This window comes from Copidosoma floridanum, unplaced genomic scaffold, assembly GCF_036245765.1.
Source record: "Copidosoma floridanum isolate Cflo_tuat_1 unplaced genomic scaffold, Cflo_Japanese_pri ptg000013l, whole genome shotgun sequence".
In the NCBI taxonomy this organism is placed as follows: Eukaryota; Metazoa; Arthropoda; class Insecta; order Hymenoptera; family Encyrtidae; genus Copidosoma; species Copidosoma floridanum.
This window is the reverse complement of record NW_028321890.1, coordinates 29,138,645-29,159,172: the sequence shown is the minus strand read 5'-3', so window position 1 is coordinate 29,159,172 and position 20,528 is coordinate 29,138,645. Positions and strand designations below refer to the sequence as shown.

At 40.5% G+C, this 20,528-nt stretch overlaps 4 protein-coding genes across 8 annotated transcripts; 2 read left to right on the top strand and 2 right to left on the bottom strand.

The window, feature by feature from the left end:
• Positions 1 to 339: 339 nt before the first annotated feature.
• On the bottom strand, positions 340 to 15,348 carry LOC106640643 (spliceosome-associated protein CWC27 homolog). 2 transcript variants are annotated; one of them, XM_089591180.1, is made up of 9 exons: positions 15,324 to 15,348; positions 2,414 to 2,656; positions 2,115 to 2,324; positions 1,832 to 2,032; positions 1,615 to 1,754; positions 1,293 to 1,553; positions 1,067 to 1,219; positions 799 to 986; positions 340 to 737 (listed from the first exon to the last, which is right to left on the bottom strand). In XM_089591180.1, the coding sequence occupies exons 2-9, from the start codon at positions 2,453 to 2,455 to the stop codon at positions 424 to 426; spliced, it is 1,509 nt and encodes a 502-aa protein (XP_089447306.1). In that variant the 5' UTR covers positions 2,456 to 2,656; positions 15,324 to 15,348; the 3' UTR covers positions 340 to 423. The 2 variants fall into 2 exon arrangements, with proteins under 2 accessions (XP_089447306.1, XP_014210221.2); XM_014354735.2 differs by lacking the exon at positions 15,324 to 15,348 and having other exon boundaries at positions 2,414 to 2,666.
• Positions 3,654 to 15,128, top strand: LOC106640644 (dynein axonemal heavy chain 7). Its single transcript, XM_089591176.1, has one exon. It carries the CDS (start codon positions 3,654 to 3,656, stop codon positions 15,126 to 15,128), a length of 11,475 nt encoding a protein of 3,824 aa, XP_089447302.1.
• Positions 15,349 to 15,449: 101 nt separating the features above from the next.
• Positions 15,450 to 17,488, top strand: LOC106640675 (NSFL1 cofactor p47). Of its 3 annotated transcripts, none has more exons than XM_014354777.2 (6): positions 15,450 to 15,511; positions 15,590 to 15,700; positions 15,980 to 16,439; positions 16,515 to 16,803; positions 16,873 to 17,076; positions 17,190 to 17,488. In XM_014354777.2, exons 2-6 carry the CDS (start codon positions 15,599 to 15,601, stop codon positions 17,320 to 17,322), a joined length of 1,188 nt encoding a protein of 395 aa, XP_014210263.2. In that variant the 5' UTR covers positions 15,450 to 15,511; positions 15,590 to 15,598; the 3' UTR covers positions 17,323 to 17,488. The 3 variants fall into 3 exon arrangements, with proteins under 3 accessions (XP_014210263.2, XP_014210265.2, XP_014210264.2); XM_014354778.2 differs by having other exon boundaries at positions 15,475 to 15,496; XM_014354779.2 differs by having other exon boundaries at positions 15,456 to 15,700; positions 16,518 to 16,803.
• A 54-nt stretch (positions 17,489 to 17,542) lies between these two features.
• On the bottom strand, positions 17,543 to 20,207 carry LOC106640676 (uncharacterized). 2 transcript variants are annotated; one of them, XM_014354780.2, is made up of 2 exons: positions 19,791 to 20,207; positions 17,543 to 19,683 (listed from the first exon to the last, which is right to left on the bottom strand). In XM_014354780.2, exon 2 carries the CDS (start codon positions 19,648 to 19,650, stop codon positions 18,262 to 18,264), a length of 1,389 nt encoding a protein of 462 aa, XP_014210266.2. In that variant the 5' UTR covers positions 19,651 to 19,683; positions 19,791 to 20,207; the 3' UTR covers positions 17,543 to 18,261. The 2 variants fall into 2 exon arrangements, with proteins under 2 accessions (XP_014210266.2, XP_089447462.1); XM_089591336.1 differs by having other exon boundaries at positions 17,543 to 19,608.
• Positions 20,208 to 20,528: the final 321 nt, after the last annotated feature.

Below are 20,528 nucleotides of genomic sequence, written 5' to 3'. Positions count from 1 at the left end.
TGGTCTTGAAATTGACAAAAGGAGTCTCTAAATTTTACATGCTCAAGTGTACTTGGTCGAGTTTCTATTTTGTGGAAGGCAATTAGGCTTTGGTGTTTAATCTTGCTTCATGAATTTACTTTTGAAAGCAACGTTAACGAGGAAGCATGTGAACCTTCAAGAAATTTACTTGTGATTATAACTTTAGATTAGCCCGTTATCTTCAAGTGTTGTGGATGAAGTAATTGCATTTTTGCAACAAGTTTTTCAAGCCTTAATTGAACAAGTATTCAGTAACGCCTGCTAACGTGACATATTTAATGGACACACCAGTAACATTATTATTATTTTGTAGGAAAATTAGTATTTATTTTACAGTCTATTTACACAAACAATGTACCAGTTCATCTTAAAATACTAAGCACAACTTTCAACGAGAACAACTTATTTTTTACTGCTCTTTGACTTATCAGCGCCATCACCGCGTCTTCGTTTGTTGATCGGATTTCTGGGATCGTAAATCTCGAACCAGTCGTCGCCCTTGGAACTGGCGTCTTTGGCGAGCACAGGAGCTTTTTCCTCGCAGCGCAAAGGCTGGACAATCCAAGACATGTCGTCTGGGTCGTCCTCTTCGTCGTCTGCTTTTTCTGATTTCTTTGGCACCGTGACTTCGCCGTCAATCTGATGTTCTTTCACGCTAATGATTTTGTTTTTGAATTTATTCAGCAGAGAGAGCGTGAAATCTTCCCTCGAGACACCTGCAACGTAATTCCAGATTAGTTACGGGTACGTAATTTTTTTTTTTTTTTTTTTATTTACCTTTCTTTGGAATTTTTTTGTGCTCCTCCTTGTATTTTTCCTGCGTTTGATGATACTCTTTTATCAACTCGGACTTGACTTCTTTCTTCTTTTCTTCTTCTACTTTCTGCTTTTCTTCTTCTAGCTTTTTATTTTTATCGTCACGCATCCCACGCTTCAAGTCGCGAATTTCTTTTTTTATCTCTATCCTGTTGTAGAACATAAAAAAATTTTCTTCGAATTCCCGAATCATAAGGTGGATGATGAAAACTAATAAAAAATTACGTACGTTTTTCTTTTCCTTTCATCGTGTTTTTCTTTGCCAAGGTAATATTCTTCCTCTTCCGATTCGTCGTCATTATCTTTGTGTTTTTGTACTTTTGTTTCATTAACAAATTTCTTTGATCCCTTCAATTTACTTTTTATTCTTTCTGCCATTTCTCTACAACAATTACAACACATTCAATACATTGTTGTATTGTAAAAATAAAGTTGTATTTTTAAAAATGTATTACTGTTTTTCTTTTTCTGCCACAGCTTTTTCCTCCATAGCTAGCTCATCATCACTAGCATCACTATCACTTTCAGAATGACCAGAACCATCTATTCTGGATTTTTTTTTTGGTGGAACTTCAATGACTGGTTGAGAACTCAATTTTGGATCATTTAAAACATCATGAGCTGATTTACCTTTGGTGCTCAACTTTTTGTTTAAAACTACCGATTCATCTTCATCTTCTTCGGCTTCTTCACCAAATGACAATAATTTGAAATCTCTACGAAATTTCATTACAACAGTTATTCACAGTGACGAGATAAGATCTTTCTAATACTCACTTGACGCCTTTCTTTTGTCTTTTCTTGATTCTTTCCTCATTAGACTTAGTTTTGGGAACCACCCTGGGTTCAATATCATCAAAAGGATTACTGAGAACTTCTGTTTTCAATATTTTTTGAGGATAAATCGGTCTGTCAGTCTAAAATACCATGACAACAAAAACAATGCCAGTTTAATATAACTGATATAGTTCTACATTGAATACAATGCTCATACCTCATCTACAAGAGTATCTTCGAGCTTTAACATGTTATAAATGGTTTCACCAGTTATTTTTCCAAATATGGTGTGTTTGTTCTGCAACTCGGGAGTTGCAGCAAGTGTAAAGAAAAATTGGGACCCGTTGTCGTCTTTCCCAGCATTGGCCATAGCCAGGAGACCTCTTCGAACAAAGCGTAACCTTGAATGGAACTCATCCTTCGTTGAAAAAGAAAAAAAAAATTAATCTAACGTTATACACATTTTTTAATCGTTAAAGAAACAATCAATCAATATTTACCTTAAAAGGTTCTCCATAAATACTCTCACCACCCTCTCCAGTGCCAGTGGGATCACCCCCCTGGACAATAAAGCCCTTGACAACTCGATGAAATATGGTATTGTCATAGTAACCTTCCATGCACAATTGAATAAAATTTTTGCAAGCTTTTGGTGCTTCTTTCGTCCATAATTCTAAATCTAAATCTCCCACACTAGTTTTCATGAGAACCTACAATAAAATGTATAGGTTAGAGAAAAATTTTTAAATAATCCAAGTTGTAAGGATTTGTTTTTAACAAATAATTATTTCTACATTACCTTTCCTGTTGCAGGTGGTTCTTGAATATAAATGTTACTCATTTTTATTTAGTTGTTTGGTTCAGTTGTAATGAAGCTATGAGTATATAGGATACTTTCACTCTTACACTGGTGGCAAATGTTTACACTTAAAAATTGGCTTTCACATGACAAGTAATATATATTAACTTCTTAACACAAATTTTATGTAATAATATTATTAATTGACCATAAAACAATGTTCCAAGAATCAGCTATTAAAGCCTGTAACATGCAATGTCTGCTTAAACTTTGCTTACAAATAGACACATATATTTGTACATGGATGATTACACGGAAAATCCAGTAGTATTCGGATTTCCGAAATTGGGCATTATGGACATTATTTCCACAATTTATTCACAGTTATTATTGTACTAGAGTTAAAAAACTATTGGCTCGGAAAAAAAACAAAAAAAAAAAAAAAAACGAAAATGTTGCAGTAACGATATTTCAATCGCTTTTATACATCGATCTCACACCTTATTTATCTCCAATGGATATGAAAAGCAATACACCGGGACATGAAGAAATAATTGAACCTGTATGTTGTTTCGAATATGTAGTAAAGTTTTCGTGAAACAATCCATGTACATCTATACAGTAGACTACCAACACCCACGCAACACACCTGTTTCCCTAACAATAAGGTGCATAGGTACAACACCGCGCAGACATGCGATTTACTTGTTTCCTTGGATACAGATGAAATTTCATAGATTACTCATGCTATTTCCGTACGTTGCTTTTCACCGTCTCGCGCGTCGAGTTTCGGGTGTGAAACGCGAAGTGCACGTACTTGTACGCGTAGTGTGTGAACCGCGAGGAAAAAAAAAAAAAAAAAAAAAAAAACACCGCAGCCATGCAGGAGGAAAAGCGCGAATTTTACAAATTGATCCACGAGAGGCCCAAAGCGCCGCGTCCCGTTCAAATACCCGAGATGGATTTCACCAAGAGCGAGCACCTCGAGAGAAACCCCCTGCAAAAGTTTCGCGCCCAAGCCATGAGGTTCGTCAAGCCGAGGCCAACTCCCCAGACAAGCAATAATAAGTTGACCGACAAGTGGAGAGCCAGTGTCGATCGGATCTCAAAGACCCTCTACCAGGAGGAGCTCATCAAGTTGGCAAAGACCATCCACGTGCAGGGCCTGCTGTCCGAGTGGGAGGAAAACATCCTGAAACTGATTCCCAGGACCTCCAAGAGAAAGCACATCATGTTCCTGATGAGCGTCATGAAGGAGGTCAGGCAGGACTACCTGCGGGAGATGCAAGATTTGAGCGCCCGCAGTATCGTGCGCGTCGCCAACGGCAGCGAGCCCAGTGCCGAATCGCCGAAAGCAATCAGGAGAGCCTCGACCGAGGATTTCGGCCTAACTTTTCACGCGAATCGCAAACTCCTGAACAAGAGGTACCTCCTGTCCCACCGGCTGATCAGGAGCATCGCCAACATCATGCACTACAATCTTCCACGGAGTTTCGTCAATTTCGATAAGTACAAGGCTGTCGAGGGCGCGCACGTGTCGAGGCTGAGCGACATGATGAACGGGGACGTGCAGCGTTGCGGCGTGATCGTGCAAAACCAGTGTTACAACGAGATAGTGAGGCACATGCTGCAGATGACGCATCTGAAGGACGACAGGAGGCTGCCGAGGTTGTTGCACTGCGCCGAGAGCTTCATGGCCCAGCAGATCTTGAACAGCATGATGAAGAGCATCGACGGGCTGATCGACGCGCTGAGGGGCCCCGGTGGTTGTTGGGCGCGCTTGAAGTTGACGCTGTTGTGCAGGAACGACGGAATAGAACTCGAGCCGAGCATCGACGATGTGTTCGCGGCGTACCACCGGGTCGTGGATGGCGTAGGTAGCGTAGCCCAGGAACTAGTGCCCCTGGGCGAGTGGCTCAAAGTGATGGATGACGGCAAAAGGAGGTACATCAAGGTAGCTTTGCCGGCGTGGTTTTTGAAGAGGGCTCACGAGGATCTGCAAGAGGTGCTCGAGGGGTGTTTCCAGTCGTTGCACGAGCACCACGAGTTCGCGAGTGCGCGCTTCAATTTGTTGTGCTCGAGCAAGACCAGGAGACAGATTAACCGGCTGATAGCTAGTAGGAGGAACTTTGATGTTTACTGCGCGGAGGTGCGCAAGTTCAACGGGTACTTGAAAGAGGTCGCGGACTTGGCCCCGAGTGTGTACTATGACTTCGGGACGTTGGACCAGTCGGTGGCGATATGCGATTTGAAGCAGAACGCGTCCGAAATCATCGGTATCCTCGTCGATGTACTGCTCGACAATCATCAGGAATTGAATCGGAGTATTTGCGCGGAGTTTGAGAATCTGGAGAGCAGAGCCCTGGCGATCCCCGATGACACGAAATCGTTGTTCGAGCTTACCGATTACGTGTCTCACGCTTCGAAAGTTTTGGTGAAGGAGTTGGAGGAGAAGATACGGCGCTCGGTGGGCATGTTGTCGTCGCTGCTGGAACTAGCCGTGTTGTCCAACGAGCACGTAGAACTGAACAGGACCACGATCAACTGGCTGGAGCTGATAAAACCTGTCTTCAGTCAGCACAACATATTTTGCGAAGCGAAGAAAGGCGAGTTGGAGGACGAGCTTCAGAAGAAGGTCAATACTCTGAACGGGGAAGTGGACGCGATTTTTCCCGAATTGGTCATTATTAATGACATGGACGATGCCAACAGGATTCTCGAGTACAAGGAATTTCTGATTTCTATTTTAAAAAAGATAAGTCTGCTGGACAATCATATTTCGGGGATAAACGACGAGGAGAAGCTTTTCAAGTTTCCAGAGACGACGTTTCCCAAAGTCGACGAGGTCAAGGAAGTCATGAGTTCGTTTTGTTCGTTGATACACGTGATTTCACAATGGCAAAGGAATTACGGTGTTTGGATGGACGGGCCATTCGAGTATTTGGACGCACAGTTGATCAGAGAGAAAACGGAAAGCTACTTCAACAAGATTACGGAGATGCACAGGGCGTACAAAGTGAAGATTAAGTCGGATCTGACGTCAAATAAGCCGTTCAAGTTCTCTGGGATTGTCGACGATCCAGATCCGATGCAACAGCCGGCTCCGTTGAAACTGTGCTGGCAAGCTCTACGGGATTTAAGCGAGTTTAAAAAGTACGTTCCGTTGGCGATTTGCATGTGCAACCCTGCACTGGAAAAACGTCACTGGGACGAGATGTCCAGCATAGCTGGCATAAATTTGTTGCCCAATGCTGGTACAACTTTGAGAAAAATGATCGACATCGATTTGTTGAGGGATTATGATAAGTACCAGGTCATCAGCTTAGGAGCCAACAAAGAATTAGCTTTGAGCCGGTTGTTGAATTCGATGATCGGCAAGTGGAGTAGCATTAGTTTTTCAATGTCCGTTGACGAATCATCGAATTTTCCAGTTTTTGCCAATGAAGATCAAATAGAAATTCTACTCGAAGAACATTTCGTGGAAATTAAAAAGATGAGAGCGTCTTACTTCATTGCGCCCATCGAAACGAAAATAGTTGATTTTTATAAAAAATTGTGCTGTGTCCGCGATACGATAGAATTGTGGAATGCTGTGCAAGAACAGTGTACGTACTTGAATCCGTTTTTCATTCATCAAACTGTACAGAGTCATCTTGCAACGGCGGTCGAGTTGTATAATTTTGTGGTTTTTATGCTGAAATCCATCAAGGAAGCTGTCGCGTCGACGCCGACTTTTGATTTTATAACGCAAACCTCGAGTGCACTGGACAAACTTAAAGAAGGAATGTATGCTGCCGAGCTGATAAGAGGAAAAGTGCGCAGTTACCTTGATGGACTAAGACTTTCGTTCAATAGATTTTTTTTCGTGTCAGATGGTGAAATGATGAAACTTTTATTCGAGCATCAGTGTGTTACTGAAGCAAATTCTCATTTGCAAAAGTGTTTTCCTAATGTAGTGCAAGTAAAAATGGATCAACAAAGTAATATCGTTTCGATCGTGGGAGAAGATGGCGAGGAATTAAAGTTGGAGAATGTGGTTTCAGTCGTGTCTAATGTTGGCTCTGTAACTGATTGGCTAGTGACTTTGGACAAGGAAATCGGTTGTACAATTAAATACAAGATTGTTAAATCTTTAGAGGTATTTAACGATGAAGTGTCTCTGTCGTGGATATCGAGTAATCCTGCCATGGTGACCTTTTGCACGTGGCAAATCATTTGGACGTCGCAAATCCACAATTGTTTCATACTTTCCAACTCGGAGGCCTTAAAAGTTTGTCGCAATAAATTCAACGAGTACAAAGAAAGTGCTCGGCAGCTCTTAAAACTTAGTCTGAGTAGAAAAGATCGAGAAACCGTTACCTCTTTAATTATCCTTCTGATTCATCAAGAAGAAGTAATTAATTTGCTTGTTGAGAAAAAGGTGCACGATGACGCAGATTTCGATTGGAAAGCTCAAGTTCGTTATTACTGTCAAGACGAACAAGTCAAAGTCTTTATCATAAACACTTGCATTAACTATGCTTACGAATACTACAGTAGTAATCAGAAAATATTGGTCAACACGCCGCTGACAGAGAGATGCTACAGAAGTTTGATGGAAGCAGCAAATCAAAATTACTACGGGAAAATCGTTGGCTTCTCGGGTACCGGAAAAACTGAAACGATCAAAAACTTGGCCAGAACATTGGCTAAGCCAATGTTTGTATTTCAAGGAGATGACAGGCAAGATTACAACTGCATGATCAATGCGTTTAAAGGACTAGTGACGTTAGACGTGTGGGTGTTTTTAAAAAATTTTACAACGATAAAAGAAGAAGTACTGTCCGTCATTGCGCAATACATTTTCCGGATTTTTCAAACCAAAATTATGAATTTAACCACCATAAACATCGACGGAGCTCATCTTGACTTTAATCCAAACAGCCATTTGAGTATAAGTGTGAACCCAACGATACCAAAACTGTTTAACTTACCGGACAATTTGAGGCTACATTTTAGAACAGTTTGTTTCATGAATCCAGACGCAGAAAAGATTTGTCAAATCGAACTGTTCGCCGCAGGATTCGACGATGCTAAGAATTTAGCGACGGCGCTAAACGAAGTTTACGATCTTTGTAATGATCTGATGTCTTCCCGTAAAACCTACAATTTGAAATTAAGAAGCATGAAATGCGTTGTCGCGAGAGCAGCTCAATTGAAATTTGCATCCCCAGACGAGGAAGAACAAGCCTTACTTTTTCGATCGTTGATTGATGTAAACATTCCCCAATTGGCTGCCAACGACATCGTCATCTTCCGAAATGTATTAAGTACAATATTTCCAGGAGCAGTGCTACCTCCTCCTAATCACGACAATCTTTTAGAAGCAGTGAAAAAAATCTGTGCGGACGAACACTTGAGTAATCACGACGTATTAAAGTCAAAGGTAGCTCAATTGTACGAAATGTTGAATGTTAGAAGGGCAATCATTCTCGTTGGGGACGCTTGTAGCGGAAAATCGACTATTTTACGCGTCCTCAAAGAGGCCTTAACGCTTTTGCACAACCAAGACAATCAAGACGACAATTTCGTGGTGAGCTGTGAAGTAGTCAACGCCGGGGCTTTGAGTGTCGATAGAATGTACGGGTATACTGACAAAGGAACTGGCAAGTGGATCGACGGAGTTTGTGCCAGTGCGCTTCGTCGTCTGGTAGAAAAGGACAATTCTGAATGCAAATGGTTGATATTCGATGGGAATCTAAGTGGTTCGTGGACCGAAAAGTTGGAAACAGTTCTTGATGATGATAAAACGTTATTTTTAACTTCGTACGAGCGAATAGTATTAAGTAAAGAGGTACACATATTTTTCGAAACATCGACTTTGCAAGACGCTTTACCTTCGACAATCTCCCGGTGTGGTGTTGTTCACTTAGATTCTTGGGCAATAGGCTGGAGACCTTTTTTATTAGCCGACATTATAAGCGTGGAACAATTTTGTGGACACGAAAAACAAATTTACGCGTTGTTCGACTGGACCGTGGACCCATGCTTGGAATTCATGCGCAATAATCGTTGTACAGTTGGCTTGGCGTTAACAGATTTGCACCTGGTCATGTCGACCCTGGATTTGTTCAAGATGTACATGAATTTAGCGTTCGAAGATAATTTAGACAGAAAAGAAAAAGACTACATCGCAGTGTGGTCCCAAGCGGCCGTTATAATGGCCATTAATTGGGCACTGGCAGGAACTCTAGATTTCGAGTCGAAAGTAAGATTCGAAGAATTTTTTGCGGCCTTATGGAACAACTTGAACGAGCGTTATCCTCGTCCGCCCGATATAAAACAATTGGAAGTAGCGCTGCCCACCGAAGGTAGACTACAGGACAACGTTTACGTATTCAAGGGAGCCGGCAACTGGAAAAACTGCGGGGACATCCTTAAAACGGAAAAAATCCAAGAGGACGTATCATTTCAAGAAATTTTCATACCCACGATCGACAGTTTGAAGCTATCCATGATTCTCAACTTGCACCTCAAAAATCGCAAGCCGTTTATATTATGTGGGCAAAGTTCCAGCGGCAAGACCGCTTTCCTTCGAAACTACCACGCCAACGTTTCTACGTTGGAATACATTATGAACTTTTTTAATTTCGATTACCTAACAGGGTCGGACAAGGCCCAAGAACTGTTTCTCTCCAAGTTGAATAAAATCAAGCACTACGACTACAGACCGTCCAAGAATATGTGCTGTGTGCACTTGATTGACGATTTCAACGCCATTCCCGGCAGCGATGTGGATTCAAACTCGACAACGGAATTGATACGGCAGTACATGGATTACGGTTTTTGGTATGATGTGAAACGCGTGAAGAAAGTAACCGTGACAAACGTGTTGTTCGGCGCGGCGATGACCACAGGAAGGGAAAAACTTGGCGCTTGTCCCCGTTTTCTGAGGCACTTCAATGTATTCGCCATGTACGCGCAAACAAAGGACAGCATGTTTCGAATTTTTTCGAATAGTCTCACGATCGGTTTGAAGAACAACTCCTTCGCTCCGGACATTGCGAGCAGCGTCAACAGCATCGTCAACGCCACGCTGGAAGTGTACCAAGCCACGGTTCAAGAATTGCGACCAGTACCGACAAAGCCGCTTTATTGCTTTTCCATGAGGGACGTTCAAAGAATCGTGAACGGTTGCAGCTTGGTTCACAAGGAGTCGGTCGAAAATAAAGTAACTTTCATCCGGCTGTGGGCCCACGAAGCTTTTCGCGTACTCGCCGATAGGATCAACGACAACGAAGACAAGCAATGGCTGTTCTCGAAAATACGCGAGTCCGTCAAGATGTACTTCAAGGACACGTTCGAGTCGGTGTTCGACAATCTGCCAAAGTACGGGGACAACGAGCTGACGTTGGACAGTTTTCAAAATCTCGCTTTTGGCAATTTCGTGGATTTGGACAAAAGCAAACGAAGGTACGAAGAAATCAGTTCGTTCGAGCAGTTAAAGAACAAGTGTTTGCAATACTTGGGGGAATTCAACGAGAGCAATGATAAAAAGCTCGACATGGTAGTCACGTGCCACGTGCTTCAGCATTTAGTCAGAATATGTCGCGTTCTGGCCACCGCAGGTGGCAGCATGTTGATGATAAGTTCGAGTGGTACCGGGAGGAAATCGCTTGCGCGATTAGCTGCTCACATTCAACGACAACATTTGTTCGAACCAACGATGGACATGGAATACAACGAAACGTGTTGGAGAAACGACATTAAAGCCATGTTGCTGGACTGTGGGACACTAAAGAAAGATAACGTCCTTTTGATGAGCGATCGACAGATGAGACCGGAATTCGCAAGGGATATTAGCAGTTTGCTGAGTTTCGGGGAAATTCCTATGTTGTTTTCCGATGACGAGCAAAGGGATGTCATAAAAAAAGTGCGACTCGATGCCCAAAACGGAAACAGAAATTTAGAACTTAAAATGTCGAGTATTTTCGATTACTTTTTGTACCAGTGCAAGCAAAAGTTACACGTTATTTTGAACGTAGGGCTCACGCGAAAAAATTCACTAGACTACTTGCACAAGTATCCCGCGTTGATCGACAAATGCACGATCAACTGGCTGGACCCTTGGCCAGAAAAAGCACTGGAACAAGTGGCTACTTGGTACACAAGAGACACAAGTATTCAAGATTCCGTGAAGCAACAACTAATACTCGCCAGTAAACATTGTCACGGTAGAATGAGGCAAATAAGCACGAGTTATTACGAAGAAACGGGAATAATGTCACACGTAACGCCCGTGAGTTTCGCGCGTACGATAAAGCTGTGCGTGAAAATAATCTCTGATAAACAAAGGGAGATCAAAGCAACGAGAAAACGATATCTGAGTGGATTGGACAAGTTGCAGCTGGCAGCTCGCGAAGTGGCACAGATGAAAAACACGTTGACGAAACTCAGGCCGCAACTGGAAGCGTCGGCTCGAGAAACCGAGGAAACAATGAAGGAAATCGAGAACGAGAACGTGAGCGTGGAAAAGACAACTGTTCTCGTTAAGCGGGACGAAGAGGTGGCTAACAAAAAGGCCGAGATAGCCGGTATTTTGAGGACAGAGTGCGAATCCGAACTTGCCGTTGCCATACCCATTTTGGAGGATGCCATTGCTGCTCTGAACACCCTCAAGCCCACGGACATCACGTTGGTCAAGGCAATGAAAAATCCCCCCGACACCGTCAAACTCGTCATGGCTGCAGTTTGCGTGATGCTGGGCGTGCCGTCCGAAAGGGTCATAGATTCCGTAACCGGCAGAAAAACCATGGACTACTGGGGTCCCAGCAAACGAGTCTTGGGTGACATGAATTTCCTGCAAAACCTCAAGGATTACGACAAGGACAACATATCCCCGGCAATCATGGCCACGATCAAGAAAACTTACATGTCGGACAAGAACTTTATGCCACACATAGTCGCTAAAGCGTCCAGTGCTGCCGAGGGATTGTGCAAATGGGTCCGGGCCATGGTCTCTTACGACGAGGTGGCAAAAGTTGTGGCGCCGAAGAAGGAAAAACTCGTGGCAGCTCAAAAAGAGTGCGACGAGACGGAAGCTTTTTTGAACGCCAAACGTAATACCTTGGCCGAGTTGAACAGAAAATTGGCAGTGTTGAAAAGTACCCTGCAGGCCACGCTTTTGAAGAAATTGGAACTGGAAAGGGAAGTGAAGGACTGTACTGTTAAGCTGAAAAAAGCCGAAGGTTTGATTTACAGCCTCAGCGGCGAGAAAACCCGATGGCTGGATTCGGCCAACAAACTCGGTCGATCCTACGACAGCTTAGCTGGAGATGCGTTCATGTCCAGTACCGTGATAACATATTTATCATCGTTTAATCTGGTGTACCGCGAAAAAGTGATCACCGAGTGGAAAGAGTTCATGAAAGTGTACAATGTTCCCTTTTCAGATGATTACGATTTTATAGGCTTCCTTGGAAACGAGGTGAAAATAAACGCGTGGCAATTGTGTGGTTTGTCGAACAACCGGTTTTCGTTGCAAAACGCAATAATCATGGACAATTCCCCATTGTGGTGTTTATTCGTCGATCCGCAAGCTCAGGCAAACGAGTGGATCAGGAACATGGAGAAACCGAATAACTTGCAAGTTTTGAAAGTCACAGATGCGAACCTCATGAAGTCGATTCAGCAGCATGTTGAATCGGGCAACCCCGTGTTGTTAGAAAATTTGGATAAGGAAATAAGTGTTTCCGTCGATCCAATTCTCACTCGATATGTGTACGAACTTTCGGAAACTCCGTACATAAATCTTGGACGAGAAAACATGCTGTACAAGCCGAGTTTTCGATTTTATTTTACAACAAGGCACCACAAGCCTTGTTACTCGGCTGACATATTTAACAAGGTCACAGTGATCGACTTCTTGTTGCCCAGCGATGCTCTGCGAGATCGGCTTCTGGACATCGTGATATCTCGAGAAAGGCCGGAACTCCAAGAGAAATTTGAAAAAGTATTAGCCGAGAATATAAACAACAAGAGAATACTCGAGCAGCAGGAAGACAACATTTTGCACGTTCTGACGACTTCGTCTACGAATATTCTGGAGGACGAAGGAGCCATCAAGATATTGGACTCCTCCAAGAGTTTGGCCGAAGACCTCACGAAGCGTCAACAGGCCACGAGAATTTCCAAGGAAGAAATCGATGCGTTTCGCGAAACTTACGCTCAATTCACAAAATATTGCGCGGACTTGTACAGTACGCTGAACGTACTGCCCAATCTGAACCACATGTACAGATTTTCGCTCGCGTGGTTCACGCAATTGTACATCAAATCCATCGAAACCTCGAATCGTAGCGTGATTCACAAAAAACGCATCGACTACTTGAAAATGTCGTCGATACAAAATCTCCACCTAAGCGTCCAAAACGCCCTTCTCGACCGGCACAAGCTCATTTACTCGTTCCTATTGTGTGCAAAAACTTTGATGGACACCGAACAAGTTACCGAACAAGAGTTCAACGTCTTTATGAACTTGGACGGAAAATATTTCACCAGAGACAACGCGACAATCTCTTCCAATAATAATAATCCAGCGCCCCAGTGGCTGTCCGACAAGTCGTGGAAGGAAGTATGCAAGATTAGCAATTCGCTCGGTGTTTTTCAAAATTTTGCCAACAGCTTCAGCACGAATATTGCCAAGTGGAAGAAATCATGCAACTCAATCGACTGTGATGACTTTTGCATTCCCCCGCCTTGGGATAATAAACTGACGAACTTTCAAAAGTTGATTGTCACGCGAATTTTGTGCCCCGACAGGATAATTGCGAAAATAACCGAATTCGTTGAATCCGTGGTTGGACATGGCAACGGTTCGTTCGTCCCAAACAACGTAACGCGTCCGTACGCTGAGTCTAGTTGTTTCACGCCGTTGTTGTTTATTTTGCCCAGTTATTCGTCACCTTTCGCAATCGTCAATAAATTGGCCAAAGTCTTAGGATACTCTGCAAAATTGCATGTATTGTCGATGGGTCCATCGCAAGGGCAAAAGGCCGAGTTGTTGATAGAAATGGGTAGAAAGAATGGGGAGTGGGTGTTTTTGCACAATTGTCATTTAGCGCTAACTTGGATGACAAAGTTCGAAAAGATGTGCGAGGAGTTCACGGTGTCCAATACGAATTTGGGCTTCCGTCTTTGGATGAGCGCTCAAACCGACGACAAGTTTCCAATAGGTATTTTACAAAACAGTATTAAAATTGCCTTTGACTTTCCGCAAGATGTAAAGCAAACCTTGACTTGGTCGTACAAGTCCGAGCCGATAAAGGATAAGGATTTTTTCGAAGGTTGTCCTGGGAAAGACAAGACATTTTCAAAGCTGCTCTACGGCTTTTGTCTTTTTCATGCTTTTGTCCGGGAAAGACGGCACTTTGGCAGCCAAGGCTGGAATTTCAAGTGTGACTTTGACGAGTCGGATTTACAAATGTCAATTACACAATTGAAGAATTGGATAAACCAATGTGACAAAGTTCCTTTCAAAGCTTTGAATTATTTTTTAAGCGAATGCAATTACGGTGGAAAAATAATGGACGTTAGAGATAAAATTTATTTAGACACTTTACTCTTAGATTTCTGTAACTTTAGAGTTATAAGCGACTCGAATTACGACTTTGATACTGTTTTTGCATACAGAGTGCCGAAGAGAATCGAATACAGAGATTACTTGAAACACATTAGAAATACGATTCCGGCTAACACGTCACCGGAAGATGTAGGTCTTGATAAAAATGTAGCTTTGCTGAAAAACAGTAACAAAGTTAAAAAATTTTTAATATCATTGTCTTGCTTAAACGAAACTACTGTGATTCCTGACATTGAAAGCAAAAACAATCAACTAAAGTCAATAATTTTGGAAATTCTTGAATTAATACCAGAAAACTTCAACATCAGAGCTGTAGAAGAAAAGTATCCAATTGTGGAATCGGACTCTTTGAACTGCGTTTTAGTTGAAGAAGTAAAAATGTACAATAAGTGTCTAAACGTAGTGAGGGACACTTTAAACGAGCTTAAAACAGCTTTAAGTGGATATTTAGTTTGGTCGGAAAGAATGGAAGACATTTCGGAAGAAATATTAAAAGAATCAGTTCCAAAATCGTGGAAAATTCACGTTTCCTTGTGTACAAAACATGTGCTTTCAAAATTTATAACAGATTTGTTAGAACGTGTCAAATTTATAAATAGTTGGATTGTTAATGGACATCCAAATTTTTACTGGTTTGGTGGGCTTATGTCTTGTGAAAGACTACTATCGACCATGAAAGTTATTTTTGCTAAACAAAAACAAGTTCCTATCGATCAAGTTGGATTTGATTTCAGTGTATTGGACATAAAAGAACCTTCCGATAACTTTGAAGTACCAGAAAACACTGTATGCGTTTATGGACTTTACATGGTAGGTGCCAAGTGGAATGAGCAAAGTAAATCCATAAACGATCCAAAGACAAAAGTTTTTTACAACGAGATGCCAGTCATTTCTTTTGAACTGACTCTCAAGAAAAATATAAATTCTGTAAATAGCTACAAGTGTCCCGTATATGTTTCACCAAGTTTACACAATAGTGAATGCAACTCCGAAGACTTGTTTGACAATTACGTGTTGTCGGTTAATTTGAAATCTGATGTTAATCCAAAAATATGGATCAAACGTGGTGTTGCATTGTACTGTCAAGTAGAATAAATAATTTATTGTAAAATATAAAAAAGTGTAAAAATATATTGGTATACGTGTATTGTGATGGTAAAATAAATGTATTTTAAACAAATGTGTCAATTTCAATTAATTGTTTCTACCCGATACCTCTCATGGAACGCACAGCACAACTTGTCAAGTTAATTAATTTATTATTTTTTTATAAAGATATATACTACTCACCCGCTAGTATACAAGTGTGTCTCTTCTATATTTTCAACGTTCAAAAAAACTCGCGTATATTACGAGCTGCACTCTGATTGGTCGAGTCAATTGGTAAATATATCACGACTCCCGATCCTTGGATGACAAACGACAAATTGAAGACAGCGGGCAGACAGCGGGGCTGCAGCAAAGTGCGAAGAAGAAAAGTGACACGTTTTTTTTTATTTGCTCATGTTAATAAACAATTGTTAAGCTGATAAGTAAATAGACACAGTTTGTTATAGGACGCGAAAATGTCAGATCACGATGAAATGGTCCAACGCTTTATGGACGTGACGGGAGTCGATTCCACACGAGCTCGGTTCTTACTCGAGTCATCGGCATGGAAAATCGATGTAAGTTTTTGCGACAATACAATTTTTTCACGATTTCTTTTTTTCAGCAACTGTCTGTCATTTGACCTCGTACTGCCGGTGTTCTCTCTTCATATTCATCCAACGAACAATGACGGTCATAACCTAGTCGTTGACAACTACTTCACAACTAGATTAATTTTGTCTCGAATGTTTATAAAAAGCTCTGTCGAAAGAGACTACTATAGAATGACTAGACTAAACACGTAGTTGGGAAATATTATGCAAACTGTATTGACATGCATACGTTTTGTGTCGTAGTTTGCTCTCGCTGACTTTTACGAGAACGACTCTGAATCTGTGAACCTGCCTGGACAGGCAGAAGGCGGAAATCAAGAGGATCATCTGTACGAGGCCGCAGATGATATTAGAAGGCCGCAGGAGCCCACGCCGACAGAAATGAAGCCAGTCAAGTCCAAGTCAAAACCAAAAAAGAAATCCAATGTCACCACGTTCAGAGATCTGAACAACAAAGACAGTAGCTCCGAAGAGGAAGAGGGACAGGCTTTCTACGCTGGTGGCTCTGAGACCAGTGGACAGCAAATTTTGGGTCCTGGGAAGAAGAACGACATCATTACAGATATGTTTAAGTCGTGCCAAGAGCAAGCTGTCCATGTTGAACCTAGCAAATCTAGCGGCAGTGGCAGTAGTACTCAGCACAGACCAAATACGTTTGGTGGAACTGGATACAAATTGGGCATGACCAGTAATGATACCGAAGGTGAAATTCGAGAACTTAATTTTCGTGTATTTTCAAGTTGTTTACAAGAAAAAATCATGAAATTTTTCATTTCAGTAGTTACGCCTTCCTCATCTGCTGAAAGAAGACCATCGACTGGTTTGATCACTTTAAGACTGTGGCAGAATGGCTTCACCATCAATGATAGAGAGATTCGAGCATACGACGACCCAGCTAACAGAGAGTTTCTTGCAGCAATAAAACGTGGGGAAATTCCAACGGAAATTCGACAAGAAGTACAGGGAGGTGAAATGCGTCTTGATATGGAAGACCACCGTCATGAAGATTATGTTCCTCCAAAACCCAAAGTCAAAGCCTTCAGTGGGAAAGGTCAAATGCTTGGAAGGTACTGTCCTACATTTCTGCTGTTAATTTTTTTGCACCTGTAGAATAACGAATGTTTTCTTACATACAGCCCTTCTCCAGCCACCGTAGGAATGACAGTGCCTACAGATCCAGCTGATCAAGCTGCCAATGAAGCATTAGCTAGAAACCAACTAAATCTCAATACCGAACAGCCACTAACAACCTTACAGATCAGATTAGCAGATGGTAGTAATGTAAGAGCTCAATTCAATTTGACACATACTGTTGGAGATGTCAGGCAATATATTACAAAGTATCCTTTTTATCAAAACAATTTACTTACGATTTATCGTATTTCAAAAAATATTTGGATAAAGAGTTTTGCATATTAAAACTCGGCATACTTCTTTAACCGAAAAATTGCAGTATCAGACCACAATATGCACTTCGAGAGTTTAGTTTACAAACAACTTTTCCTACCAAGGAATTGACAGAAGAGAACAAAACAATCGCAGAGGCAAACCTCCAAAACTCTGCTGTCATGCAACGACTGAAATAACGACTTTATAATTAATAGTTTTTCACAAATTCTTTATCAAAGTACACATTAAATGGTTCTTACGAAAAAACTTGAATTTATACAAAAATATTTTTCTCTGTTCATGAAAGTTTAGAATTATTAATTAAAATATTGAAAACCTTGCTTTTTCAAAAGTTTTATTTTAATTTTTTTTTTTTTTTTTTTTTTTAATAAAACTATAAAAACAATATTTTTTATTTTGTAAATTATATTTAATCATTAATCCCTTAGTACTCACTAAGTTGGGTACAATTTTTGCTTTAAGTTTGATTCATGTGCTTGTACATCTTACATATACCACTTATAATTTTTTTGTTAATCGAAAAGAAAGACTAATGATATTTATGAGTGTATTTTTAAAATACGCACCAATAGTGAGAACTTAAAAACAAATAGTTGATTATCGCATCATCAGCCTTTCTTTAATTCAAAGTCTATCTTTGATATGAAATCTTCAAAAATCGCCAAAATCACATTATATTTGAGCTAATAATGTGCGTTCCTTGTAGTTTTCAAGTTATTATTAAAAAATATTACTGAGCATGCAAGACACAGTAGTCATTAAACCACAACAGTATTGTTTTCACAAATTTACACTAAAATAAAAAATCACACAATCTCAAGCCTCGTATTACGCAAATGATAATGTAACTTAAAAATAAGTAACGAATCGTTGAGCAGCGGACGTTGAATATTATAGTAATACTAGCAGTCTTCTTGTGCAATATAAACTCACTTAAATGAAAAACTTTGCACTATTGCGATAGTAATAACCATTCTTTCAAATACTTAAAAATTGATGCTTACAGTTAATCTCTTCACAAGATTAAAATAGAAACTTGTTTATCACAATCTCCCCTATGGTCCGTTTTTTTTTTTTTTTTTTTTCTGTTTATTTACAAACATTCTGTCCAGGGTCTACTCCAGGTCAAACATCCTTCCTGCGAGGAATTTTTTCAAAATCGTCGAATTCTGCATATAAGCGGCGAACCGTAGAATTGACGATTCATTCTTATTCTCAGTATTTATGGCACTGTAATCATTACAGTTGACGTAGCGATTGAGCATAATCAAATTGGCAGCAGTTTTGAGCGTTAAAACTTTTTTTACGTTTAGTGTCTCATGAGGTTTGTAAATGTAAAGAAAATTGGCGTCGAGAGCATGTGGCGAAGTATATAATTTTCTTAGAACTATTGGAGTTGAATTTGTTGAGCGTCTGTCATCCTTTTGCTGAGTACAGAACGTCTGCGTCTTAACAATGTAACGATTACCGAACATCTTTGTCCGTTCAAAGTCTATCAGGAGATCAGAGACGATGTGGTGGAAATTTAAAACGATGTATTCCTGCCATGATACGGTAGCTGCATACATAACTTTGTTGTACGTTCGATAAAGGCAGTCAACTTCAATGATGTTTCTTATCACGTTCATGTGAATTTCTCTTATAGGAAAATTCCAGGGCACCACTTCGTATGTAAAGTTTGAGTTTTGTGCCAAATCTTTAAGTGCCTTGTGAAACACGGTAGGTATGCCATAATCATAAATAATGAAATGATTAATGCCTACTAATTCATGGAAATTGAGAAAACTTATCATATCAGCACGTGACATAGGAATATTCAGTGGTGGAGCAACACATAGTGCACTACTGTTGTTATTCAAGGATTTTGTTAAACTCTTGACTGTTAATATTGGAAAGTTAGAGTTGAAAACACGCTGATCTCTAGGCTGATAGTTGACACCAAGTGGTGTCATGTTTTCAGTGTACTCACAATTTAAGATGTAGCCTCGATAAGCAGTTCTTTCTGGTATATCGCTAGTGTTTCCAATTATCGTGAATGAAAATATCCCAGGGACGGGTGTCAAAAGATCATCAAAGAATATATTGCAATCCAGATTGGGATCACTGAGTTTTCCATAACTAACAGTCTGAATCTTCTTGTCATAAGTAGCATACGTTGAATAGACAAACAAACCGTCATCTAGTCTTTGCCATGCTGATAAAGGCTCATCCAAGCCAATTGAAGTCTTCTTAAATTCTACAATCTCTTTTGGACATGAGATTTTTATTCCCTCTTGATTAGGCTTACCAAAATAGTCGAACACTTCCAAGACATACCTGAGCCTATTATATTCATGGCGGTAAAACAGCAAAGATATTAAGCTAACAATGGCTGTAATCAGCAGAGCAGCTTGATAGTACTTCCTCATTCTTTTCTCCGTGTGCCGATTATTCGTCCTGCTTACAATATCAGTTATTCCTCTCTGTGAATTAATCAGCTGTGTAAAAACTATTTCCTTTTTCATAATACTATGTTTGATTTTTTTAACCAAGCATTTCTAAAATAAAAATTATCATTTACTTTCCTACAAATCTGATTTCAATCGTCTTCAATAACATTGATAAAATCAATACACAGTTACAAATGTTGGAATGATTTTGTTACCTTATGTGAGTTTCTTTTACGTCAACCGAACTTCAAAATACACAGTAAATTTGCTAAAATTCGTGTTACACTCATGCTTCAAGGGAAAGTGTCACTCATTAGTCACTAGAATCAGTCCCTTAATTATTTATAATAAAACAACAAAACAATTTATCATGTGCGAAAGAAATGCTGTATTTCTTCTTGTAAATATTTCTAAATAATCGCACATGCACATACATTTATTTTATTTTACTTAGTTTTACTTATTTTTATGCCTTTGACAGACCCATTTAGGGTGCATTCCGCAAACGCGGCCACGCTATAGCGTCAACCTAGGGTGTTTTCCGCAAAATCGTCACCAGCAAGTATATAATTTAAGGTTGCGCTCTACGCTACTATCAGGTCGGTAAACACGCGCAGTTAACAGATTACGGAATATACAGCGCCAGTTTAATTCAAATAGTTGAGTTTCTGACTTGACGGTAACGTAGAGCGCAAATTTAAATTACTTGCTGGTGACGACGATTGCGGAAAACACCCCGAGCGGCGTTACCACCACGACCTACGTAACTTTACAGCCTCTGATTTTATCATTCTGGTAAAGAGAGCACGGTGTAAGATGTACGTGAAGTTATGTGTAGTAATTAAAGAAATTACTACTAAGTAATGCCATATGGTCGATTTCATTAAACCATATGAATATCTCTATTTTTAGAGGTCGACTTTTGAGTAAAAATAGATTGTAAACTTGCCGCA

Excerpts from the sequence above, each read along its gene's own strand:
- LOC106640643 (XM_089591180.1), bottom strand. The coding sequence starts at position 2,455 with ATGAGTAACATTTATATTCAAGAACCACCTGCAACAGGAAAG. Across the intron at positions 1,220-1,292 it reads GTGGCAGAAAAAGAAAAACA|AGAAATGGCAGAAAGAATAA; the intron begins GTAATACATTTT and ends TAATTGTTGTAG. Across the intron at positions 987-1,066 it reads GATGAAAGGAAAAGAAAAAC|GATAGAGATAAAAAAAGAAA; the intron begins GTACGTAATTTT and ends GTTCTACAACAG.
- LOC106640644 (XM_089591176.1), top strand. The coding sequence starts at position 3,654 with ATGAGCGTCATGAAGGAGGTCAGGCAGGACTACCTGCGGGAGATGCAA.
- LOC106640675 (XM_014354777.2), top strand. The coding sequence starts at position 15,599 with ATGTCAGATCACGATGAAATGGTCCAACGCTTTATGGACGTGACGGGA. Across the intron at positions 15,701-15,979 it reads CATCGGCATGGAAAATCGAT|TTTGCTCTCGCTGACTTTTA; the intron begins GTAAGTTTTTGC and ends TTTGTGTCGTAG. Across the intron at positions 16,804-16,872 it reads AAAGGTCAAATGCTTGGAAG|CCCTTCTCCAGCCACCGTAG; the intron begins GTACTGTCCTAC and ends TCTTACATACAG.
- LOC106640676 (XM_014354780.2), bottom strand. The coding sequence starts at position 19,650 with ATGAAAAAGGAAATAGTTTTTACACAGCTGATTAATTCACAGAGAGGA.